This window comes from Crocodylus siamensis, chromosome 1 (genome assembly GCF_052110815.1).
Source record: "Crocodylus siamensis isolate JL-2025a chromosome 1, ASM5211081v1, whole genome shotgun sequence".
NCBI lineage: Eukaryota > Metazoa > Chordata > Crocodylia > Crocodylidae > Crocodylus > Crocodylus siamensis.
Window position 1 is genome coordinate 115053031 of NC_143395.1, and position 27077 is coordinate 115080107.

At 45.0% G+C, this 27077-nt stretch overlaps 1 protein-coding gene across 1 annotated transcript in view; it reads left to right on the forward strand.

The window, feature by feature from the left end:
• Positions 1 to 27077, forward strand: part of ADGB (androglobin) — a 279220-nt gene that overhangs the window by 53390 nt on the left and 198753 nt on the right. The window contains exons 7-10 of the mRNA XM_090041017.1: positions 13062 to 13201; positions 17642 to 17728; positions 20161 to 20363; positions 23126 to 23254. Of these exons, the coding sequence (XP_089897143.1) occupies positions 13062 to 13201; positions 17642 to 17728; positions 20161 to 20363; positions 23126 to 23254 (559 nt within the window). The remainder of the gene's footprint in view (positions 1 to 13061; positions 13202 to 17641; positions 17729 to 20160; positions 20364 to 23125; positions 23255 to 27077) is intronic.

The window sequence follows — 27077 nt, forward strand, 5'->3', positions numbered from 1 at the left end:
CAAGGCGGAGCTGGAACTGGGACTAGCTTCCCAGATCAAGGATAACAAGAAGTCTTGTATTTTTAAATAGGGGGCAAAAAGAAGGTTCCGGGTAACATGGGGCACCTGTAAGACACGCTAGGAAATTTGGTCACACCAGACGACAAAGCTAACATATTTAACGATTTCTTTGCCTCCATTTTCCTGAGCAGGGGCCGGACCAGCCACCCCCTCTCTGGGCCCCCCTTACATCCCAGGGGAGGTGCACCTAGGCCAAGGGTTAGTGAGGAACTAGTTAGGGAACTTCTGGAAGGACTGGATGTATTCAAATCAGCTGGTTGATCTCCACCCTAGAGTACTGAGGGAATTAGCTGAGGACATTGCGGGACCCCTGGCATGGCTTTACGAGCAGTTGTGGTGCGCTGATGTGGTGTCAGAGGACTGGAAGAGGGCCAACGTGGTTCCCATCTTCAATAAGGGGAGGAAGGAGGACCCGGGAAACTATAGGCTAGTTTGTCTTTCTCTCAAAAAGCTTGCCCAGGATTGAGGTATTATTCTGGCACATGTCCATGAGGGGCCAGCAGGGGAAATTATGCTTAGGGGCAACCAACACGGGTTCATTAGAGGCAGGTCCTGTCAGACCAACCTGGTGGACTTCTATGATCAGATCACCAAATCCTTAGATGCAGGGGTAGCAGTGGACATCGTCTTCCTGGACTTTCGGAAGGCCTTCGACACTGTCACTCACCCCATTCTCATTAAGAAACTGAGGGACTGTGGTGTCGACACCTACACAGTCAAACGGGTCGCCAGCTGGCTGGAGGGCCGCACCCAGAGAGTGGTGGTGGATGGGTCATTTCCGACCTGGAGGGATGTGGGCAGTGGGGTTCCGCAGGGCTCGGTCCTCGGGCCCGCACTGTTCAACATCTTCATCAGTGACTTGGACCAGGGGGTAAAAAGCACCCTGTTCAAATTTGCTGATGACACTAAGATGTGGGGGGGATGTGGGCACACTAGAAGGGAGGATTAGTTTACAATCAGACCTAGACAGGTTACAGGGGTGGTCAAATGAGAACAGGGTGGGATTCAACACAGACAAGTGCAAGGTGATGCACCTGGGGAGAAAGAACCAGCACCAGACCTACAGGCTGGAGAACTCCCTTCTCATCAGTGCAGAGGCAGAAAAAGATCTTGGAGTCATCATTGATGCCAAGATGAACATGGTCCAGCAGTGTGGGGGTGCAGTCTGGAAGGCCAACCACACCTTGTTATGCATCCACAGATGCATCTCAAGCAGATCCAGGGAGGTGATCCTCCCCTCTGTACAACACAGCTCAGGCCCCAGTTGGAGTACTGCATCCAGTTCTGGGTGCTGCACTTCAAGGAGGGATGTGGACAACATGGAGAGGGTCCAAAGTAGGGCCACTCATATGATCAGTGGGCAGGCCCTACGGGGAGAGGCTACGGGACCTGAACCTATTCAGCCTCCACAAGAGAAGGCTGAGGGGGGATCTAGTGGCCTGTTACAAAACTAGTCAGAGGGGAGCAGCAGGCATTGGGGGAATCCCTGTTCCCCCAAGCACTACCAGGAATGACTAGGAATAATGGTCACTATCACGGAGTGGGAAACCTACGAGTGGCCGTGTACTCGCTAGCGCCCCCTGCCATGTTAATTAGGCAATCCAGCACCCTCGACTCGCCTGCCACATCTTTGCTCTTAGGTTCAGTATGGCCTACTTGCACCTATGACACCGCGCTGGTATTACCTCCCAAATGGGGTGCCCTCAACCCAGTGTTATGGGCAGTGCGTGCCTCCTACCTCCCCTGTAGCACGCCCCAAGCCTCACAGCTCTTCCTGGACGTTGTCTGGTCCGTAACCTTCTGCGCCCTACCTGGTGCCCCCTGGGCTGGCCCGCCCCAACGCCCCTTCTCTGGCGTCCCTGGGCTTAACCCACAACCAGCGCCCCTTCTCTGGCACCTCCCGGGCTTGGCCCCCCTACCTGGATTAGCTCTTTACATCAACTGGGCTCAGGCGGCCTGAGCCCTACCTGGCCCCTTCTGAGTCCCGTCAATAGTGATCGTCCGATTAGGCTCAGGCGGGCTAAGCCTTACCTGGCCCCTGCTGGATCCTGCCAATGATGATTGTCCAATTTAGTGTGTCCCGGGGGGCTCAGGCGGCCAGAGCCTTACCTGGCCCCTCTGGTTCCTTGGGCTCCCCTGCTGCTGCAGAAGCCCTCTGGAACACTCCTTGGCCTGCACCCGTCTTGGGTGCCTGTCAATGATACATGCCACCCACCTTGGGGTGGCTTGATATAGTACGTAGCCCGCCTAGGGCCTGTCGCCCCCCACGGGGTCTACACCATGCTTCCGGCACTCGTGCCGTGCCTCCTGCGCGTCCTCATCCCCTCTGTGGCCTGCGCTGTGCTCCCCACGCTTCCTCGCCACCTCCAGGGTCTACACCGCACTTCCCGTACTCGTGCCGTGTCTTCTGCATGTCCTCACCCCCTCTGTGGCCTGCACTACGCTCCCTGCGCTTCCTCACCACCTCTGGGGTCTGTGCTGCGCTTCCCGCACTTCTTTGCCCCCCGTAGGGTCTAAGCGCCCTTTCGCAGCCATGCCGAGCACCTCTGCAGCACTCGGCACACTGTGCCCCTGTGGCACTGCTCACTGTGCCCCCCACTGGGCACCAGGAACCCCCAAGCTACTGGGAAGTCCCCGTGAGGCCTCCTCTCACCCCTACAGCCTCACCTAGTCACCTAGTCCTCCATAACAAGCCGTGAGCCACGCGGCTACAACACAAGCAAAAAGCCCACTGGCTTATAACACAAACCACACGCAACGCTGGCTCTCACCAATACGTCTGTCTGGGCTCGCTCTCTCCCCTTGCATCATTGCAGCCAGTCAAACCACCACCATTGACTCTACTGCTCAGCTCTCCCACAGAACTACAGCTGCCAGAGGGGAACTGCTAGTCAGGCTCTGGCCTGGGCTGTTTATAAAGGCCTAGCCCTGCCTCCTTCTGGCCACATGACCCGCCTGGTTGCCACAGCAACCGGCACCTGAGCTGCCCCATTGCTTGGCGGCTCTCCTTATTTCCTTTACTTAAGGCAAAGAGCACCTCAGTGCTCCTGTGACAGTCACAAGCTGGCAGAGGGTAGATTTAGGCAAGATATCAGGAGGCGCTACTTCACTATGAAACTATCTTTTCAAATTAAGAAATGCACACCTGTCTTATTTTCCATAGGCAAAACATGAAACTTTACAAGGTCATTTTTTCATGTTGAAGTAATTCAGAAATATTTGTATAGATTTTTTGTAAACACTCTTTCTAAGCAGCTTTGCTCATAGGACTAGCCTGGACATGTGATGCTTCTCAAAAAATAATTTAAAAAGACACCTACAAGTAACTAAAATTCAAGTGTCAGTCCAATCATAATACAATATTATAAAGTGCTTCTTTGTTTTCTTTTCAGCTTGGCTTGAGTAAGGATTAGTGAGCTCCTGAAGGAGCAGGCACAAGAGCAAATTAAAACTCTAAAAGGCTCAGCTTTGAAAGACTCAGCTAATTACCTGGTCCCTTCACTTTAGTGGGGAAACAATTTGCTACTGCTCAATGCAATACTTGACTTTGCTGGCTAGTGTGCTTTTCAGGGTGAAGGGAGGGCAAGTCTTTTCTCTATCTGCTACCATGAAACCGGAGATCAAGAGATTGATGGCAAAAATATTGCGGTTCGTTTCTTTTGGAGGCTTGCAAATAATATTTCTCAGGCACACACTATTAGCAGCACAAAAGGTGTATTTGCAAATAGGGTCAGAGCAGAGACAGAAAATCTCAGATTACTCTGCCCCCGAGGAAAACTCTTAGCTGGCTTTTATCTCTTTCCTCCTGGGCACATGTGCAGAAACAGGAACTCTTACAACTCATTTCCGGTTCATACAAACATACATGTGATTACGTCACATCATGTGTCGCATGTGCATTATAATTAACTACTTAAGTATGCGGGGCAGATAGGCATATATGCATCAGCTAATTACGCACGCTCAGAAAGCTCTCTAGGTCACCAAGAGTTGAAATCCCCCCCACTTTCAAGGACACAGTCAGTTGAATTCCAGCTTCTGTAATCTGCATGTGAAAGTCAGGGGGAGTGTGTGGGGGTAGAGAGTAATTTAGCATTAGAAAAGCTAGCAATGGCCAAGGAGAGAAATGTCCTTGGCAGTGTTTCTGCTTATCAGGTACGAGATGCAAACTGTGCAGTTCTAACAACACTCTATTCATTATGCATTCCTAATAATATTTTTAACAAGATATTTGGGCTAGGGATAGAAGTTACACATAAACAGTTTATGAAACTTCTGTCCCAGACCCCACTTCCTGGTTCCAGTTAAATCGGAGCCCCACCACTAGCCTAGCATGCTTTGCAGGCTGTTCTTTGTGCTTCAAAAAGCAGGGCTGGCCCCAACCCTCTGCTTCCTAGCAGGAGCAGTGAGGGCTGTCTTGTATTCTGGCGAGGGGTCAGTGGCCACCCTATTCCCTCACCCACCCTTTCCTGCCCTTCTACCTCTCCCTTCCCCCACAACCTCCCTGCCTACTGCTGTTACTTTCTCCAGTTTGGGAGCAAGGAGACTCCAGACCCAGATGGCCTGAGCAGGGGCTGGGCTCAGCTGTGGAGGGGACAGTGACAACAGGGAAGCTGGAGAGTAGTTCCTTTCCCCTTTTTCCAGTCAGTCTGGGACCAGCCTCACTGCTGTTGTTGTTGGCATCCCCAGCTGATCCCAACCCCCACTCGGGGTCAGGAATGGTACTATCCCAGTGCTTCCTAGCCCTTGGGATAGCAGGCAAAAGCAGGTGGGGGAAGCCAGGAGCGGGGTTGGGGAGAATGGCTTTGAGCAGGAAGGGAGGATTTTCACTTGCTTTAGGGACTTTAAAATTCCATGGAGGTTTCTGTGGTACTCTCCAATCCAAAGGAAGGAGTGGACTTGTACTATTATACCCCCCCGAATCTGCCCCTTGTTGGTTCAATAAAAACACCACCAAAAAAAACCCTCGTTGCTTCTGACATATTTCCTGGACCAAGACAGCTATAAAAACCCTACTACTTGTACTGAAAGGCGGGTTACAAAGTTCATCAATAAGGCCAACCCAAATGAAATTGCAGCGGATAAGAGATCTGAATTGGTAATAATATGTATTTAGTGCAGTGTTGATGACAGAATTTTGCATGCTTCCATGAGTATTTTTCTTTTATTTATGTCAGGGTTTTATATTAGGACTGTGCAAAATTTTGCCAGCTGTTTCATTTCAATGCTGCTTCAATTCATTTCAAGCTTGAAACAGCGAAAATGAAGTGAAACAAAGGGCTTTGAAACAGCCTCAAAATGAAATGAGGGCGGTAGAAACGTTTCAAAAGTTTTGAAATGTTTCGAGTTTCGAAGCTCAAGCTGGGCTTGCCTGTAGGAAAACAGAAAGTAAGGAGGGGGGGGGGAAGAGGAAGGAAGCACTGCTTTCATATTGACTGTGTGGCTAGCCAGTGACTGTGATCCTTCCCTGATGTCCCTTCCAATCCCAGTGCTCTGGGAAAGGAATGGAAAAACAGCATAAAAGGCAGCATTGTTTGAACTATCCTGCTTTCTGCCTTGGGGCTGACAGTTACTGAGCTGTGTCTTCCAGCAGCTCAGGAGCTTTAGACAACAAAAGCTACTACTAGCATTGATCTGAATGATTTCCTATTTGCTAACCAGCAAGTGGGATTCAATAATAGCCTTTTGCTTTCTTCTCAACCCTTTTATTTTATTATTATATTCACTGATTTATTCTTTTCAATTTCATAGATTTCATAGACATTAGCGCTGGAAGGGACCTCGGGAGATCATCGAGTCCAGCCCCCTGCCCAGAGGGCAGGAAGTCAGCTAGGGTCATAGGATCCCAGCAAGATAAGCATCCAATTTACTCTTGAAGGTGTTCAATGTAGGTGCTTGAACCACCTCCAATGGCAGACTGTTCCAGACCTTGGGCAGTAAAGAAATTCTTCCTTATGTCCAGCCTGAAACGGTCTTGCAGGAGTTTGTGACCATTCGACCTCGTCATCCCTTGGGGCGCTCTGGTGAACAGATGTTCCCCCAGATCCTGGTGGTCACCCCTGATAAACTTATAGGTGGCCATCAGATCACCCCTGAGCCTGCGCTTTTCCAGGCTAAAGAGTCCTGTGGCTCTCAGCCTGTCATCGTAAGATCTGTTTTCCTGACCTCTGATCATGCGCGTGGCTCTCCTCTGGACTCTCTCAAGCTTCTCCACATCCTTTTTGAATTGTGGAGCCCAAAACTGGACGCAGTACTCCAGCTGCGGCCTCACCAAGGCCGAGTACAAGGGGAGAATGACGTCCCGGGATTTGCTCGAGAAGCATCTATGGATGCACGCCAGCATTTTGGTCGCTTTACTAGCCGCAGCATCGCATTGGAGGCTCATGTTCATCTTGTGGTCAATGATGACCCCCAAGTCTTTTTCTTCTGTAGTGCTAACCAACGTAGCACTGCCGAGCCTATAAGGGTGCTGCAGGTTTTTCTTCCCAAGGTGGAGAACCTTGTATTTTTTGGTGTTAAACACCATCAGGTTCTCGTCCGCCCATTTGCTGAGCTTGTCCAGGTCAGCCTGGATCGCCTGCCTATCTTCTGGCATGGATGCTTTGCCCCAAAGTTTGGTGTCATCGGCGAACTTGGCCAGTCCACTCCTAACTCCAATGTCCACATCATTAATGAAGATGTTGAACAGTATGGGTCCCAGGACGGAGCCTTGAGGGACGCCACTGGTTACAGGGCACCATGATGATTGACTGCCATCAATCACAACCCTCTGGGTCCGACCACGAAGCCAATTTCCCAGCCAGCGGATCGTGGTGGAGCCAAGGCCACAACTGGGCAGTTTGGCCAAGAGGTGATCATGGGATACCAGATCAAAAGCTTTTTTGAAGTCAAGATATATGACATCAATCTCTTCTCCCTTGTCCAGGTGATAGGTCACCTGGTCATAGAAGGAAATGAGATTGGTCAAACAAGACCTTCCTGCAACAAACCCATGCTGGCTGTCCCTTAGAATGTTAGCCTGGGCCAGTCCCTCAAGGATGGCCTCCTTAATAAATTTTTCTAAGATCTTCCCCAGGATAGAAGTCAGGCTAATGGGCCTGTAGTTAGCCGGATCCACTCTCCTCCCTTTCTTGAAGATCGGCACCACATTGGCCTTCTTCCAGTCTTCGGGCACTACACCAGAGCACCAGGAGTTTTCAAAGACCCGTGCCAGGGGCTGGGCTATGACGCTCACCAGCTCCTTGAGTACCCTGGGGTGCAGGTTGTCAGGGCCAGCTGACTTGAAGGTATCCAGCTTCTCAAGGTGTTCCTTCACGAGGTCAGCATTGATGGAGGGCAGGGGATCCCCCTCACCCAGATTTCCCTGTCCCATAGCAGGCATGGGCATCCCGTGTGACTGATGAAAGTCTGACGCAAAGTACCTATTTAATAGGTTGGCTTTTTCTTGGGCGTCAGTTGTCAGTTGCCCCATCTGGTTTAGCAGGGGTCCAACATTGCCCTTGCTTTTCCTCTGGCTCCCCACATACCTGAAAAAGGACTTTTTATTGTCCTTGATGCCTGAAGCTAGTTGGAGTTCAGTTGCAGCCTTGGCTTTCCTGGTTTGGTCCCTGCAGGACCGGACCAGCGCGGAGTAATTCTCCTTGGAGGTGAATCCCGTCCTCCATCCTTTGTAGGCTTTCCTTTTTAGGCACAGTAGGTCCTCTAGGTCTCTGGAGAGCCAGGGGGGCTGCTGTGCCTTCTTGCTGCCTTTCCTCCATGTTGGAATAGATTTAGCTTGTGCACTGAGGATCGCTTCCTTGAGAAGCAACCACTCTTCTTGAACTCCCAACTCCCTGGGGTCATGGTCCCTGAGGGCCTGACCGACTAGCCTCTTGAGCTTGTCAAAGTTGGCTTTTCTGAAGTCAAGGACTTCTGTGTTGCTGACTGACTTGCCAGCTTTACGGCGGATGGTGAAGGTGATCATCTCGTGGTCGCTGTCACCCAACTTCCCATCGATCACTAGGTCGCCGATTCGGTCATCCCCCGTAGCCAGTACCAGGTCAAGCAGCGCTTTGCCTCTCGTTGGCCCATAGACTTCTTGGGTCAGGTAGAGGTCATCCACGCATGAGAGAAAGCTTTGCGCCCGCTCAGATTTAGCTGAGTGATCTTCCCACGAGATGTCCGGGTAATTGAAGTCACCCATGACAACCAAGGTCCTGGAGCAAGCGGCCTCAGTCAGTTCCCGGGCAAACTCCTGGTCAAGCCACTTTTCACAGCCGGGCCTATGAACCTCACTTCATCAGCCTCCTAGGTACAGAAACTCATTGACTCAATACAGACATTGGATTTATGACATACTGCAACCTGCCAGACATCTGACTCCCCAGGTACCTCTCCACTTTTACCTGCACTGCTACATCTCCCTTCTCCCTCACCCCCGACGCCTCCATTTCCTTTTTCATGGACTGGCTTTCTTGCCTGCATTGCATGCCAGCCTCTGGCTTCTTTACTATTGCTTCCATCCAGGAACAGCACACACACACATCACCTGCAGGTGCTTCCTTAGCCTGACAAAGGGTTTTTCAACCGTAAAGCTTGTTAAGATATATTTCTGTAACTGACTATTCAGTTGGTCTGCTAAAACATACCAGATTAGATTGACCCAAAGGTCCTTGTCTGCCAGTACCACATCTTTAAACCAACACCCCTAGTACCTGACCGGAAGAATGCAAGGCCCTGGGCACATCTAAGCCCCAGGGCTGGGGCTGGCAGGGAGAGTTCTCTGGCAGTTGCTGGAAAAGCAGCTCCTGCAGGAAAGGAAAGAAAGGCTCTAGTCTGTGACAGTTTGGCTGCCTGAGATGCTGCTGGTGCTACTGTGCTGTTTACTAAGTTTTTACCTGTTGTCATTAAAAGTGGTGGACCAGAATGAAGCTGTAGGGGAGGAGGAGACCTCATTGGAGCACACTACTGTGTCATGTAGAGGCCCCAGCGCCAGTGAGGGTGCACCTTAACACACACACAGTGTCATCCATGTCACGAGTTTTGCTTGTCAGCAGCTTGGGGTGAAGTTTCCCAGAAACACCTGTACCTATCTCCTTGAAAGTTGGCAGGTTTTGTGGCCCAAGAAGGGGCTACCATCCCTGTAAGTTTCATCTGAATCAGGCAAGAAATGGCAAAGTTACAGGCAGTTTCATGCTTTCCATTATAGCCTATGGGTGAAACATCGAAACAGTTTCAATGAAACGAAATGGAACAGTGCTTTCAAAACAAAGCAAAACTCAAAACGAAACACTGTCCCATAAAAGCATCGAAACAGAAGGCGAAACGAAATGGTGCTGTTTCGCACAGCCCTATTCCATATGCCCTAGTATATTTTTGCAATACTAATCTTGATATTTCCTCACGTTTTTTCCATCTTACTCTTGAATTCTGAATTATAAAAGTTCATTGATAGTCCTGTGAACAACGTCATGATTATGAAAATGGGAAGAATTACTGTTCTACTTTTTTACATGAATATTTAAAACTTTGAAATGCTCCTCATTTTTAGAGGCTGTCAATACAAAACCAGAGGGGGTTGGACTTTCATTAATAATAAAAATTAAATGTGAAGTTTGATAAAAAGTTTAGATTTGATAATGGTAGGTCACTCTAACTCCCTGCAGAAATTGACAGAACCACCAGGATCTTCTTTTCTCTCTGTATCTGATTTAGACTGTGATCTTGGGAACATATGTGAGATATAAGAATGTATTAAACATGTATGTGAGAATCTAAACTCACTTTTTGCTGAATCTGCTGATGGCAATTAATGCATAGTTTTACCTTGTGTTCACAATATATTCCAGATTTCCCAGTCTGGCAGCACTCTTACCCACATTGTAGCTAGAGTCATTTTATTTCTGAATGCCCTTGGACAGTCACAATGGCACACATATCTACTATTTCAGTATAGGTTTTTATTACCATACCTGTCACCACAGTATCTGGACACTTTGAACAGAGCTTACAGTAACATAACTAACATTTTTAGCTTAAGGTACAAAAATATTATTGAAAAGCCATAGGATTACTTGTATTTATAAATCAAGTATATGCATACATATTTCCAGGACTGAGGCCTTTGTGAGGCATTGTCCTGGTTGTGTCTTACTTGAATGAGCATTTATTTTTTCCCAAGTTGAAAAATATAATAACATTATCTGTGCATACATTTGGAAAATAGTTGCATGAGATTGCTGTATTAAAAAAAAATCAGATCAATAAAGTAGGGGTGCACTGATGAAGATTTTTTGGGCTGATACTGATAGCCAGTTATTAACAGGCCTGATTCAATTACTGATATGCAGTCCCACTGCTTGGAGAGCAGCTCTGGCTGGTAAGTCTATTGGGGAAAAGGGGCAGGGGAGGGAAAAGGTATGGGGGGACAGATCGAGGCCTCTGTGGTGAGAGGGAGTGGGGCTGGGGCTGGGGTGCACACTGCACAGCTGGGGCGGGGTGGGGTATGAGATGGAGTCATGAGCAGCTTGTCCAGAAGGCATGAGCGGGGAGCGGCTCCTGCCACTGCATGCACCCCTGGGGGAGGCATGGGGGGTATGTGTGCCCCCATACAGGGCAAAGGCGGGCTGCTGTTGTGGCCAGGATTGGGGTTGTGCCAGGCTCTTCTCAGTGGGGGGGCTGGGCTGAAACTGTGCTTAGGGTGGGCAGCAGTGGTGGCACTGGGAGGTAGGGGCTACGGGGGGGCTACAACAAATTCTGGGATGTATCTAGCCTCCCAGTAGCCCCCTCCCAGCGCCACTGCCTGCCCCAAGCTCAGCCCCAGCCCAGCCTCCCTGTTGGGAAGAGCCCAGTGCATCCCCCAGCCCACAGCAGCAGCCCACCCTCTTGTGCATATGCCCCTCATACCTCCCACGGGAGCAGCAGGAGGCTCCCCCCTCGTCCGGGTCACCCCTGCACAAGACACTTATAGCTGTCCCGCACCCTGCCCTAGCTGGGCCATGCCTGCCTCTGCCCCACTGTCTCCCTGATTGTGGGGGCCTCAATTTACCCCACCACACACTCCTTCCCTTCCCCTGCCCCTTCCCCTCCAACAGACTTACCAGCTGGACACTGCTGTCCAAGCTGCCGGGTTGGCCATGTGCGTTCCATGGCTGTGCACATGCACCTGGCATTTATCGTTGATGTTATCGCCCACATCAGGCAAAAAAAGCCGATTGCCAAAACGGTATGGACTAATGTATGGACATGTTTGTCAGTACATCAGCAAAACTTTCAACCTCTGTCCGTGCACCTCTACAATAAAGGGTTTTCCATGAATCTCATGTTCTTATATTTCAGGACCAGTTATGGATGTGTTAGAAATGTTAAAATATGAACGCAGGCATGAAAAAAGTATACGCATATTTAAAGTTCTTGTTTGCCTTAAGCATGTTTGGTGTGTAGAGGTGTACAAAATGCCAGATTACAGCCTTATTCAAATTATTTGAAAATTAATACAGAAAACCCTTGATATTCATGGGTTTGGCGTTTGTAGTTTCAAATATTTGCGAATGCCAAACACGCATCTTAAATACACTTAAAGGAGCTCCTCAGGAGCTCCGTGCTTACCACAGCTGGGCTCCTACTGCTGCTGCTGTGCTCCTACTGCCACCGCCACACTCCCACCATTGCCAGTGCAGCCATGACCCTCTCCCCTGCGCTGCCGGGGGCGCTGTGTTCATGAACGCAGACAGCATTCATGAATGCAGTGCCTTATTCACAGTTCTCGCCATTCATGGGGGATATAAAAGTGTATCCCACATGAATGGCGAGGGTCTCCTGTATTAGGTTACGATCTAACATGGCAAAAGTAATCAAGGAGGATAGTAAAATTAGATATAATTAATCAGTGCCAGATTTAGGCTTAAGCTACTTAAGCTACAGCCTTGGGGCATGTGCAGATGAGATGGGGGACCTAATTTGAAGCAGTTGGTTTTAAAAAACACTGCTTCAATTTAGGGCTGATTAAACCCCTGTACCATGCACACACCTCGCTGACTAACCTGCCTCTCTGGCGGGGAGGGGAGGGCGAGCTGCCAGTGGGCGGAGTGGTCCCTGGGCTGTGGTGGTGGGGGGGCAGTGCTTCCTTCTAGAACAGCAGTGGCACCCCCCAGGTGGCACCTGCTCACAGGTACGTGGCTCGGGTGGTCCCAGGTGACACCACAGCAATGGAGAGAATTACCAGGCCCCTATGCAGCTCATCCAGGCAGGCAGGCAGGCTCTGGGTGGGGGAGGGGAGATCAGGCTTGCCGCTTTTCTTGGATGGAGCTTTCCTGGGCTGCTGCCAGGCTACCTGCAGAGCTTCCTACAGAGCCTCAGAGCTGCATGGAGCCTGGTGCTTTGCTCCATGACTGTAGGGGTGGCAAACTAAAACTCCTCAAAAGGGTTTTAGTTTGCTGTGCCCCAAGTCATTTAAGGTGCGTTATGCTTCTGAATTTCGTACAGCGCCTGGAATTAATGTGCAATACACTGCTGAGGCATGCAAACATTAACACCATTAAGGTGATGTAAAAGCATTTAGCCTGCATTAAAGCAGTGTGGGCACATGCCTCTCATTTTGTCTACATACCACCTAGGGCCTCACAATATGAGGAACCTCTAAATAAGAAAAAAAGCCTGATCATTTTCATTCGAATATGGCAAAAATATACATATATATGACTCCACAGTTAGTATTCATATTGAGTTCATAAGTATGTGCAGAAATTACAATAATTAATTTTAAAATTTCATGAAAATCCATTTTTGTGGATTTTGTCCATTATTTTTATCACATAGGGCCTCTTAAACTGGACATAGTTTAGGGCCTCAGCATGTCATAATCTGGCACTGTAATTAATTAGAAATAAAGGTCTTCCAAGGTAGTAGAGGACTTAGTTCCTATCATACTGATTGTACCTAGTAGAGTGCAATCAGTGCATAGTAGAGCTCTGTTTCCATTTTCATGCCATCATTTTAATGTTTCTTTTCTTTCTCATTCATAGGGGTGCTGGAGAAAGATCATTGTGGATGACACTATGCCTTTCAATGAAGAGAATAATTTGTTGCTTCCGGCTACAACCTGTCAAATTGAACTTTGGCCAATGTTGCTGGCTAAAGCTATCATTAAGCTGGCAAACACTGAGTATGTCTATGACCATTTTTTCATTTTGTTCTAAGAAATCAGATAGAATTAATAAGCAAAATGCCAGTTTTAATATACATGAGGATTGTTCATTGGCAATTGTAATGGTAAATCTGTACTTTTCGAGTTCTAATGTGAAAACTGACACAGTAAATCAATATAGTATGATTTTCATTTTCTCTAGCAAGCATATCTCCTCTCTCTCTGTGTCTGATACATAATGCACTGAAAACTTTATACAGAAACTAATCTGAGAAATCTTCCCATCTTCTTTGACTGCCTGCATTATTTTATGTCCCAAAAAATTTTACATGCTGCCTTTTGCACAGTGAAAGCATTTCATTTTTTTAATGTAATTTTAATTGTCATTTTTAATCAGTCTAAGTACAGTGGGGGCATTTATATGCACAAAGGTAATTTACATGCAATATTGTCATAATGTATCAAGGTTCCTGGGTTTAGATTATGGTTTTGTGTATATTTGTTTCTTATGTTTTTGGTTTTCTAAACATTTTTTTAAAACAAAAGCCACCAAAGCCATATAAAGTCCAAGCACTCAGAGACCCAACCTCCTTGAGACCTCTGGATGGAGGACACCTGATCAAAGAAAGGGGAGCCATCAACACACTTCGGAAGGAGAATTTTGAAGATCTTCTCAGTTGAGACTGTTGTTGAGAAGTGTTCTTAGCTCCTTCCCACAAAACCCGGTGGGGGCAATCTCAACATATCTTCAACCGTTGATGAGGTGAGGAAAGGTATCAAGCAGATGTAGAATGATAAAGCATCAAGTGGCACAGCCAACATGACCTTCACTGCTTGTCAGCTGCAGTAAAGATGCCGGGAACAACATAAACCTCTCTGTATGGCCTTCTTTGACCTCACAAAAGCCTTTGACTCTGTCAGGCAAGAAAGACTGTGGAGGATTCTTCTGAAGTATGGATGGCTACTGAAATCTGTCACCATTCTTTGGCTGCTCCATGTCAGTATGCAGCAGTTTTTCTTTGCAACAGATCTATAACATCCATTTGAGGTTAAAATGGGAATTAAGGCAGTTTCATCACTCCAATATTCTTCTCAATATTCCTCACCATGATGCTACATCTGACCATCAACATGGTTCCAGTCAGAGTGAAGCTAAACTACCAAAAGCATGGTAAACTGGTTAATTTCAGCCAACTCTGAGCCAAAACCAGGACCACCTTGACCTCAATCATCCAGCTCCAGTATGCTGATGAGGCTGTGGTGAGAACTCACTCAGAATCAGATCTACAGGCAGTCATCAATGTTTTTACTGAGGTTTACAAGAAATGGGACTGATACTTAACAATCAGAAGACTAAGGTTCTCCATCAACAGGTTCTTAATGAGCAACTCCCAGCTCTGTAATTCAGATTTATGGTGAGACTTTGGAGAACGTTGAGTATTTCCCATCCCTTGGAAGCCATCTTTTGCAGAAGGCTGACATTGACAAAGAACTCCAACATTGCCTCAGATGTTCAAGCACAGCCTTAAGGAGCCTGAGGAAATGGGTGTTCAAAGATTGCAACATAAGATTCAAAACCAAGCTCATGATTTTTCAAACAGTCATGATCCATAGCTTACTGTGCGGAGCTAGGATATGGAAAACATACAGGAGACACCTCAAGTCACTGGAAAACTACCATCAGTGCTATCTGTGGAAGATTCTTCAAGTTCAGTGGGAAGACAGACACACCAACATTAGTATCCTCTTGCAAGCGACACCATAAGCTTTGAGGCAATAATAATCTTGCATCAACTTTGCTGGGCCAGCCACATCATCAGGATGTCTTCCAGATGATGTGGGAAAGTTGCTTCAAGAGGACTCCAGACTCCTGAAGCAAGTTTTATTCTCCCAGTTCAGTCAAGGTGTGTGCTCAAGAGGAGGGCAAAAGCACTTCAAGGACATCCTCAAGGCCAACTTAAAATAATGCAACAACAACATTAACTCATGAGAGACTGTTACTCAGGACTGCCCCAAATGGAGGAAAAATCAGTTGCAAGAATCTCAGTACTTTTGAAACTTTACAATGACAACAGGAGATGGAAAAGCAGGAGTGGCAGACCGATCCAAGAATCCAGAGCCACCCACCACACACTAAAACATGTGCCCAATTTGCAATAGAACCTATCGATCCTGGAATGACCTTGTGCAACCATCTTTGGACCTGCAAATAAGGCAATCATGGAAGATTGTCCTTGACTGAGAGGGACTGCCAATGAAGATGGTGGCTTTGTTTATATTTATTTCTTATGTTTTTTGCATGTCTAAATATTTTTTTAAAACAATGACACTATTTTACCTAATACTTATCCAGTCAACAGTGGGCAGTTGATGTTTTGGATACTGACAAATATAAAATGAAATTCAGCAGAGAATTCATTTCCCTTGGAATACCTAAATATTGGTTACTGTGTACTTAAAATAAGAAGTTAGAAATTGGCATTTGAAATTAGATATTCTGAGTGTGAGCCAGAGGGATTAGTGATAGTTACCCATGTTCTAGAGTTTGGTTCTAGTCAAGCTGTGGCTTGCTTCTTAAGCTAAAGATTTGAAGTGCTGTTGCATGCTCAGTCCCTTTGGCAGGGACAAGAAGCTAGTGTTTCTGGGAAAAAACAAAAAAATAAAAAGAACTCTTGCAGCTAATTAAGGAGTAATACCAACTTATTCTGAAAAGTTTTCAGTTGTGCGTAAGTGTGAGAGCTGCATGTGCTCCATGGGAAGTCCAGCACAGTAGAGGTGGGCCAGCCAGGCTACACTCCTCGCCTCCATGTGCGGCACTGGCCGGACCTGCACACAGCCAGTGACAGTGCTGTGCCAGATATGAGCACCCAAGCTTCTCCTGCCTGCTGCTGCTGTCAGTGGCAGGGGCTGTGCACCATGGGGGGAGTATGTGACAGTTCCCCACACCCTGCCACCCTCCTGAACACCCCACACATACCACATACCCACACCCTGCTCCCACAACCCCCTGCATATACACACCCCCAACGTACCCTATTGCCCCCCCACACACAGCCACACCCCCTCACAAACCCCCCACACATCTCCCCACTCCCCACCATATGCACCCCACCACCTCCAACTATACCCCACATCCCTTACACACAATATACAAGAGTAAGACTATTTTTGAGTTACTATGCAATCACCTATATATACTACACAAACACAAATCATGACAAAAATATTTTTTGTAATAAAATTAAAATATGTTATAAAGTAGGTGTTTGACTTTGTGTATGAGTTGATTTTTTTTTCCTGGTTTCAAGATGGCAACCCTCCCATCTCAAAAGGAGTATTTCTAGGGGGCAATGGGAGGGACTTCTGGTGGCAAAGATTAGGGGCTAGGGGAAAAACGCCTGGTCCCAAGATTGTGACTAGGGGGTGGGGCATCTTTCAAGGGGTGGGGCTATACCTGTGGCCCTCAACAGCTCACCAAAACTCATTAAATGGCCCTCCAGCTCAAATAATTGCCTGCCCCTGCCTTACAGCATTACAGAAAGTGAGTCTATAGTCATTCAGGCTATTTGTACTACCACAAAGCTGGCTGATTCCCCATAAAAGTTGGTTTCAAACAGGAAGTCCATTGGCACACTTCCTTTTGTAGAGCTACTGTAATGCATGCACAATTACATATAATACTATGAGGGGTCTTCCAGATCCCCACCCTTCCATGGTACACTGCAAAAGAGGAGGGAGGGAGAGCAGTGATTCCCTGAAAGACCGAAGGTAACAGAACTGCAGCTTTGACAGGCTTCATGCAGGCTGGGAGGAGCCTGAGAGGTGATCCCCTATTGCCCCTCTTGGTAGGGTGCAGCTTTGAGGAGGCTGTAATATGCCCGCAAGGGGGATGTGCATACGTGCATATACCAATAGCACTCTGTTTTTGTAGGAACGTGTGTCCAAGGCCTTGGACTTGTGCTGGGGAATTCTGAGTACTGGTCTCCACTCCAATGATTGTTTGCAGCTTTTTGGAGGGGTGGGGTGGGGTGGGGTGGAATTAACTCCATGACTGCTTAATATAAAATGCTTAAAAATTTTTGTGACAACTATAAACTGCAAGAACTATCAGGATAATCTTGAATTTGTAACAAACTTCTTGTATGATGTTGGATAAAGAAATACCATGGTCTTTGTTGAACTATAACTTGTAGCAAAATAGATTTTTGACAAGGGTGTGTTATCTACTTTAAATAAATTAAAAGGAATGAACTAATGAGAATGAAAATGCTGAAATGTCCATTGAGAAATTATCAATAACAGCAGACTCAAGACTACCTAAAATATCTGTCTTACAGTAATATGCTGATTTGATATTCCTGACTTAACTTATATTTGACAACAAATGGGAAACTCTTGACTGTGGATTTTAATGAGGGTAGCAGGCACATTTGTATTTATTCTTTGTATTTGTTACAGCGTACATGAATCTGGAAAAAGAGAATTAGAAGAGTTCACTGTTCTGCATGCCGTGACTGGATGGATACCAGAACTCATTCCTCTCCAGTAAGTTCTTCTACTAAAAATTCCATTTATTTGTTATTTCATATTTAGTTTCTCTAGGTTTTCCAACAAGATATTACTCTGAGTTCCAGATCTTAAAATCAATCAAAATCAATTTCCTGAAAGGTCACATATTTAACTCTAGTATTTGGGAAATGTACATTAAAAGTGGTCAGAAACTTGCAGTTCTTTAAGAATTTTATTCTGTTTTTATCTGTAAGGCCTAGGTGCTTGTGAATCTGTTACCACAGGGGATGCTGCTGATTTTTTTTCCTCCCAAGTAATTACACCTGTAATTGTCATTGAACTCAATAATCAAAGCAATTCCATTGATTAGATACAAGGCGGTTTCAGAAACTAATGACAATTTTGAACTAAAACTATTTTGTATGCAGTGATTATTTACTGGGCCATATTACTTCTGTATATAGTTGTAAATGATGGGTACATTTAACAATGCCACTGGTGTTCCAAGCTGTTATGTAGTTTCCCACTTGCTGCAGACATATGGCATGAGCAGCCATTTTGCCATTAGTTTCTGAAACACCCCTTTATGTCTAGTTTATTTTAATATGCATAGTTTCTATATATGAATTCATCCAGAAAATGCATTAAGTCCTATGTGTAACTGGGAGTGAGCAAGTTTAGTTCAACTGATATTTTTTATACTGTTTTCACATTTCCAGGGTGGTGCAACTCAAGTACTTTTATTTCCAACCAAATAGTAATCCTGACCTTCACTTATAAGACTTGTGTGTGTGTGTGTGTTTGCCTTATGAATAGAAGCTTATTGAGGTCACTTCTACAACTGTCATTTTTCTGTGCCGACACTCGCTTGTGCTCACAGTTTAGATCATTTACATATAATGTGTCTGTAGACATCAAGCTTACCTAATTTTGTCAGTTGTACTCCACCTCCCAGTGCAGCAATAAAAAGTACTGTTTGCAAATCTACCCCGTTTTTTTTTTTACCAAATCGAAAAGTGTGAGTATAAGAAAATGTTGATAGTAACAGTATGGAATTAGATATAGCTTATTGTCAAACCAACTCTTCAACTCATATCCCCAGATTTTTCAGCTGTTTCCATGGAGCGTTTTCACTTATGTTTTCCCTATGTCCTTTGATCAGTTTCTGTTCTGTTTCTGAGCTCAAGAAGCCTCTCTAGTAGAGCTGTACAAAATTTTGCCGGGCGTTTTGTTTTGAAGGTGTCTTGATGCGTTTCGAGCTTGAAACAGTGAAATTGAAACCAAACAACAGCCTTCAAAACAGCTATGAAATGAAACAAGGGCACTCTGGGAGGGCTGTGCTGGGCTCCTCCTGGGGTTGTGGGCCCCGATCTGCCGGCCGGATGACAGGAGGCTGCTCCTGCTGCCTGGGACTGGCGGCAGCACCAATCTTCCTGGTGCTGGGTGTGGGCTGCGCCCAGTGCCAGTCCCAGGCAGCAGCAGCAGCCTCCTGTCATCCGGCAGACTAACTAGGGGCCACACCACGGGGAGGAGTTGGGTTCAACCCTGCATCCCTCCCCCGGGGTTCGGGCCCCCAGATCTGCCTGTTGGATGATACAAGGCTGCTGCTGCCAGCAAGTTACAGTTTTGCTTGTCAGCACCTTGAGGTGCAGTTTCCCAGAAACCTCTGCACCTATCTCCTTGAAACTTGGCAGGCTTCGTGCCCTCAGAAGGCCCTACCATCCCTACAAGTTTTGTCCAAATCAGGTTAGAAATGACAATGTTATAGGCAGTTTCATGCTTCCCCATGATGGCCTATGGGCGAAACGCAGAAACAGTGAAACAGTTTTCGACAAAACGTAATGGAACAGTGCTTTCAAAATGAAATAAAATGAAACACCGTTCCATTGGAAATATTTAAGTGGAAGCTGAAGCTGAAAGGTGCTGTTTCACACCTATCTAGAGAGCCAACACAAGAGCTACCATTTTACTGAAGAGGTTTTGGTCCATGTTGGAATCTCTGGGGAGGCTGTTGCAGGTATTTAAGTTATGAGGATTCTGGAACTACTTCTGGAGGGGAGCTTTATGTAGTTTTAAAGCATTATATATTGTAGTTTAAAACTACACATGAATATTTTGCTGTTGCAAAATGAACTATCCAAGGTTCTTCCTCATTGATTCTTGATAATGTATCATTAAATACCGGTACTCTATTAAAGTACCAGTATTGTCACAATATTGTTTCTTAAATATACCACTGCCAACATTGCTGATAACTAAAATGCCCAGTTTTGCCTACTTTTGCTGACTCTTGTTAGTTGTTTCTAATAATGTCATATAAAACATTAAAAAGTGTAAGCTTTTATAATACATAAATATTTCTAAAGACTTTGACTCAGTTGGACCATAATAATCACTGAATAAAAATCAAGACTAGAATTCTGTTAAAAATAAGTGACATTGAAATGTGCATCTGTTTTTTGTTTAAGGTCTGGATATTTGGATAAGGTTTGGATCTTTTTAAAAGATGTAGTACCAGAATTTAAGCTACCAAATGAGACCATCCCTGAATTCAAAACTCCTTTGTCAGATACAAAAGCTAAAGAGACCAAAGGTCCTGAGATAAAAAATGAAACTTCCACATCCAGTAAGCAGTTGGAGAAGCCTGAAAAAGTGGAGAAAATTGGCAAAGGTAGGAACCTGTAGAAACTGTAAAGTCTGAAGACAGACAAAGATGACATAATGATCAATGTTCAGATTTATCACTCTTATTGCACTGCGTACTACTGTAGACCCAAGTTTGCTTCCACTGAAGTCACTGTATGACGTTCTGTCATACCTTTATAAACTGGGGAAAATGTGGTTTGAATTCCTGATCTCAGTGGAAGTAGGGCTCAACACTTCCTAAAGAAAGGAAATTTTTCCTTTCTTTAATTCATTTTATGGAAGAATGCTGTGTTCCATTTTGCTGCATGGACATTTCTCTTAAAATGTCCATTCTTTGTAGAAAGATAACAAGTGAACAAAATGTTGTTCTTTGTAGAAAGATAACGAGTGGATCAGTTGCAGTTTTTCCTATGGTAATATAATTCTGATCAAAAAGTACTTAGTAGGAATATGTATTTCATTACAAGTGTTAAAAAGAAATGATTACTTACAGGTTGCTCTGAAAACTAAATTTAATGTTTCTCTGAAGTTTTTCAAACAGATTCTTGTTTCCTTATAAGAAAAAAAGAACAAGATTTTTTAGTTTATATCTTACGATGGTGTGAAGATTAGAATCTCACCACCTTAATCAAGGGCTTAGTTTTTAGATTTTTGATACTTAAAATGGATATTTTTCTGTAGTCACAACTTTGTAGATCAATAACAGAAATAGAAATTGAGATTATGATCCCTTTCTGTTTTGTTGTTACAGGCAAAGCTGATAACTGCATGCCCTTTCGAGGCTGCCTAGTGCTACAAGACCTTTTTTTCAAATGCTTATAACTCTGCTAAGTTTTAATCAATTAGGGTAAAAATATCTATACCAGATATCTTCCTACAGTTGAACATTTTTGATAATTTTCAACAAAAATAGTTTAGTCAGAGAACATGATGAGAAAAAAATATATTTTGCTTATATTAACACACTTAATGTGGCTTGCTTTGAAAGCACTTTCACCCCCATTTTTGGAATAGGGGCTTAACCTGTTATCTGTTTGGTCAGGAACTTGTTTTTCACTGTCACCTTGAAAATACATCCAAACTTTCCCATTTTCAAAAACTGAAAAATGGTAGTTTGCATTTGCACAGTGAAGACTTCTGAGATTTTTACCTACTGTATTGCCTGAAAATTCTGTTTACGCTGGATATAGTCTAATCTAAGACTAAGGAGGAATTTCTAAGCAGTGACAGACCTGGCACCCTTGATTAAGAAAGGAAAGGAAAAAGGGAGCTGTGCCAGTTCTGGGTCCAAGGCACCTAAACTCAAAAGAGCCGGTGTCTCAGTCACTCTCCTGCTGGGGTGAGGTATATTAGAGGGAGAAGTCACCTGATCTAAATGCGGATAGATTATAAAATAGACCGGAGCAGAAGGTCTGAGGCTGAGTTCAGTAGATTGGGGGAGACTGGAAGCCTAGCTGGGTTGGGACTTGAGGCTGGGGTGGGACACTGGGAACTTTGGCTGGGAATTAGCAGTAGGATATGGAGAGAACTGAAACAGAAGGTGGGGAAGGGAGACTGAGCTTCCATCACTGCTACCTGACTATTTTTTTCTAGTCTGTTTTTTAAGGAGCCTAGGAAGTTATAGGGCCTTGTTACACAGTAATTATGCAGCTCAGTTATGCCACTCCAGAGCAGGATTATCCCTAATCCATGCTACCAAGATCATGTTACTACCAATGTGTAGTAATTCCAGGCTACATCTTAGTGTAAACACTTCACCTATCCCACCTCCTCCTGCTGGCTTGGATTGAGTCTACTTCTTCCCACCCCATCCCCTCCCCTCCCCTCCCTTCTCCTCCCCTCCCCCCTGATGCCTGCTCACTGCTGCCTCAGCAACTCCCCCTTTCCCCTCCTCCTCTCCCCTCCTCCTCTCCCCTCCCTCCCCCTCTCCCCTCGTGCTTATTTGTGGCTTTCCATGCTGTCTACCATGGGAGAGCAGGCAGGCAAAGTGTCTACCTGGCCACTGCTGCTGCTGCTGATCTCTGGGCCATGCTTAGCCTGGAGATGAGCAGCAGCCTAGTGGCATTGGGGGCCAGGTAGGTAGACTAACTCTTCCAAGCCTGGTCCCCTGGGACAGACAGTATGGGCAACCACAAGTACATGGGGACAGGGGGAAAAGCTCCAGGGCCAGGGGGGAATGATGGGAGTTTTCTGGGGACAGTGGGCAGGGGTAAAGCCTGGAGTGGGTGGAAAGTGTTACCTTTCAGTCCTCCAGGTTTCTTCTGGCCTGAACATGTGACTGGTCCAAACTTGAGCTAGCACTAAGACTAATCAGCATTTTTGCGGCCCAATGTAAGCTATAACAAGTCCCATACATATAGAGACACAAACTCACACAACCAATTAAAATAACACTATTAAGGCTGCAAAGACAAGCACCCAAAAACTAGGAAGTATCAGAATTAAAGTGGTCTGTTTCCCATCTTTGCCTTTCTTGGCTCCACAGAGATAACTCCAGTTCCTCATCTTAACTGATTTTATATAGATTTCTTGCATTGTAAAAATAATAACAAAATCTTTTTTATGTTGTGAAAACATAGATTTCTTTTTTACTATATCTTTCATCTTTACTTCCACTTTCAGACTGGAGCAAGACTTATTTGTCTCTTCATTTATTTAAAAAAAATAAAAACTACTTGAAGTCCTATTACTTTAAATACTGCAAATAACTAAAATGTACAGAGTGAGGATGCATGATTAAAAGCTAGTTCATAGAAAATATGTAATCTTTTTATTTTATTTTGATAGAAAAGTCAGAAATAAAAGATATTTTAAAAAAGAAAAGTAAAGATGGTGAAAAAGAAAAAAATAAATCAGCCCCTCATTCCGCACGGACCCTTACAGAGACTCGGAGCTCTCTTCAGTCCTTTGTTGAAAGTAAGTTATAAATCTCATATAGCTAAAATTAGAGTTTAATTACCACTTAGAATCAGTTGTTATGCACAAGATAGATATTAACCTGTGCTTTGGGGTTTTTTGGTATTTTTATTTAAATATGTTTTTCTTGTTCAAAATAAACCTATTTAAAATTATTTTTTGATTTGTATAACCCATAGTAAGGCAGCTCACCATGATTTATTAAACACCATTTATATTAAAAATACTTGGTTCATAGATGGTACTCAGGTCTTTTTAAAAACATTAAACCTCTGAACTTGCTGAAGTTGCTTTGGAACCTGAGGCTGTTATTGTACTAATATAGCATTTCAGCAGTATCCTGATCTGCAATTGCAGAATATTTTTTTTCATTTGAAATAATTCAGCTTATTCTGTTCAGTGTTTTATTTATCCAAAGGTGAGAGAAGAATTAGGGGAAGAAAAAGTAAAAAATCTAATTGTAACCTTTCAACTGCAGAATCAAGACTGGTGTGAGAGGGTAATTCTTGTCTCTAAACTCTTGAAACAGGAAAAATCTGTTCATTAACTACAGAAAAGAAGCCTTAAATGAAAAACATATTAGTCTTTTTATTTTTCCTTATGCATTCAGCACATTTAACAGATATTTAACAGACATTTATTATTGTTGATAATCATAGATTCATAAATTGTTAGGGGCTCTAAGGGACCTTGTAGATCATCGGGTCCAGTCCCCTTCACTTGGCAGATAAGGACAACTGGGGTCAAGTGACCACAGTGAGGTGACTGTCCAGTCTCCTTTTGAAGATTTCCAGGGTAGGGGACTGCACTACCACTGGAGGAAGTTTATTCCACAGTCTGGACACCCTGACTGTGAATAGGTTTTTCCTGGTATTAAGCCTGAAATGACCTTCCGGGAGTTTGTATCCATTGTTCCTGGTCTTCCCTGGGGTGCCCTGGTGAACAGCTGTTCACCGAGTACTTGATGTATTCCCCTGATGTAGCAGTAAGCTACTACCTGTGGCGAAATGCCGGGCTAGCGGCTCCGGCACCGCTTAGGGGAGCCGCGGGCTTTGCGGAGTTGTGCGAGCACGCGGCTTGTGGGGCGGAATTGAGGTAGCTCTTAGCCGCCCTCGAGGTTCGCCGAGTTGGCATAAGTAGACGACTTAGAGTAAGTAGTTAGTGTCTCTTAATCTATAGGGTGTCCGTTGGTTCACAAGGTTCCAGAGCCAGCCCTTGCGTTCCAACAGTGGAACAAGTCCAAAGCTAGGTGCGGCTGCCGACTCCTTAAGTCCCAGAACTGGTCAACGGCTCATTGATATGGAATGTTAGTTATAAAAGTTATTACGGAGTAGATATAGAGTAAAATAAAAAGATTTATTCACTCACCTGGCCTCACCCTCTTACAAGTAAGAGGGGAGGCCGGTTGGAACGAAGTTGCAGTAAATACAAGTATAGCGAGCGTAGATATGCTGTCTAAGCTACGATGAGAGGCAGTCGAGAAGCGGAGTCTCCGATGTTTCTTCAGTTACAGTATGCTGGATACTAAAGGGGTCTGTTGGTTCACGGGGTTCCAGAGCCAGCAGCTGCCGACTCCGTAGTCCCAGAACTGGTCAACAGCTCATGAATGGGATACTCTATAGGGTGTCCGTTGGTTCACGAGGTTCCAGAGCCAGCCCTTGCGTTCCAACAGTGGAACAAGTCCAAAGCTAGGTGCGGCTGCCGGCTCCTTAAGTCCCAGAACTGGTCAACGGCTCATAATTGGGAAACACAAAGCAATACTGTAACACAGTGAATCGTTGTCAGTTGTCGGATTTCTGAGGCCTTTATCTTCGCTGGGATACGCCCAGGCGGGGAGGCTGAGAACCGGTCTGCGGGGTGATCAGGCCCACAGAGTTTTCCAGTTGTCGTCTCTGCTGCTTCCTGCTTTTTGCCTCTTTTATAAATGTTTGTTGGACTGCCTCTATGACACTAACTATAGTATACAGATAGGATAATTTTCTTTTACATAATTATTGCTAGGCAGATTTTCTACATAAGTTTCATTTCTGCAGAAATGACACATTTAGATAAGAAATGAAATTTACAGAATGCGCATGTGTAGCTTAATGCCAGTGGAGAGAAGTACAAAGCGTTCATTTTGATTAACAGTCTACTTCAAGGTTACATAAATGTGAGAGTGCCGCGCGGCAGTTACACAAAAAAAAGAGAAAATAATATAAAGTCTTTGCTAAAAACTATAAGACAGTTACACTACCAAGTCCCCTCTCAGCCTTCTCTTCTGTAGGCTGAAGAGGCCCAAGTCCCTCAGCCTCTCCCTGTATGGCTTGTCTTGCAAGTTCCTCATCATATGGGTGGCTCTTCCCTGGACCCTCTCAAGTTTTTCCACATCTTGTTGAAGTGCGGTGCCCAGAATTGGACACAGGACTGCAGCTGTGGTCTCACCAGTGCAGAGTACAGTGGGAGTATCATTTCCTTAGTTTTGCATGAGATCCAATGGTTAATGCATGCCCACGTGTTGTTTGCCCTGCTGGCAACAACATTGCACTGCCAGCTCGTGTTTACCTGATGGTTGATCACAACCCCAGGTCCCTTCTGGCCATGGTGCAAGTCAAATTGTCGCCACTGAGCGACAATATTAATAATTATAATTATTATCCGCTTGCAATGAAAATCCATTTTCCTTCAAAATTCAGCTTTAAAAGCAAAAAAAAAGGAAAAAAAGATCATTATACAGTGAGTAAGAAATGTCATTCAATGTATACCAACTTAAGTATGTAAAAAAAATTAGGTATCTGAATAAAAGTATATTTGGCTAAATCAGTAGTGCTCGAGATCTAACTTCCAGACCAAATCTGGCCTGCAGGGCTGTGTCACAGGGAAACGGTAGCAACATTAATTGCCAACATGCAGGGTTCCTCCGCAGCTGAATCTGGTACACACATTTCAGCCAGCACATGAGGTCACCCTGTGGCCAGATCTGGCGCAGAGATTTCACCCATGGACCAACCCCCCCTACTGACCCACAGAACCTGGCTCACTGGGTGCAGAAGTTTGAGCACCATAGGGTAATTTAATTGCTGAAATAAATATGTGTAGGTATAGGGCATCATCCTGGTTAGCAAACATATGTACCAAATCCAGTATAAAGCCTTTGTTAGCTGTAAATCAGCACATTTTAGTGGTTATTAATCAATGTGAATCAATCTTCTTTTTAGACAAACAACTAAGAAGTACAGACACAAAATAAAATCAGTTATTTAAATAACGATTTCCTGTTTGATTACTTAAATTGTTATTAAAATTGTTCATTTAAATCACTTTCATATATATAAATCTAACCTGATTTTTCAAAGCTGTTTGTTATCAATACCTGGTATAGAGCTTCCTAGTTTGACATCTGATTTATATTCACTGTGAATGGAATAAAGCAATTAAACCTGTAAAAGTTGCATCAAGAAAATATTTCATCCTGTGCTTCAGTTTAATAGTTGTAGAAGTGTGAATGGATCACCACTTCTACAGAAGCACAGAAGAAAAAACCTGTGTCTGGTATTCAAACACAAGCTTCATTTCTAACAAAAGAATCACTGTTTTTCTAGTAGAAACTAGGAGCATACAAGTATTCATATAATTTCTCCCAGAGAATATATGCCCCCTCCAGGAGAAAGCTCTTCCAGGTTGATATCTGGGTAAGGGCAGGGGCATTGTCCCACTGCTCCATGCTCTCCCTGCTCCCCCCACCGACCAGTCCAGGAGGGGACTGGACCAGACACCAAAGCCGTTTCCCCAAATGAGTCACTGCCCAGTCTGGGGAAGAGGCAGGGGACTTTGCCCTGCTGCT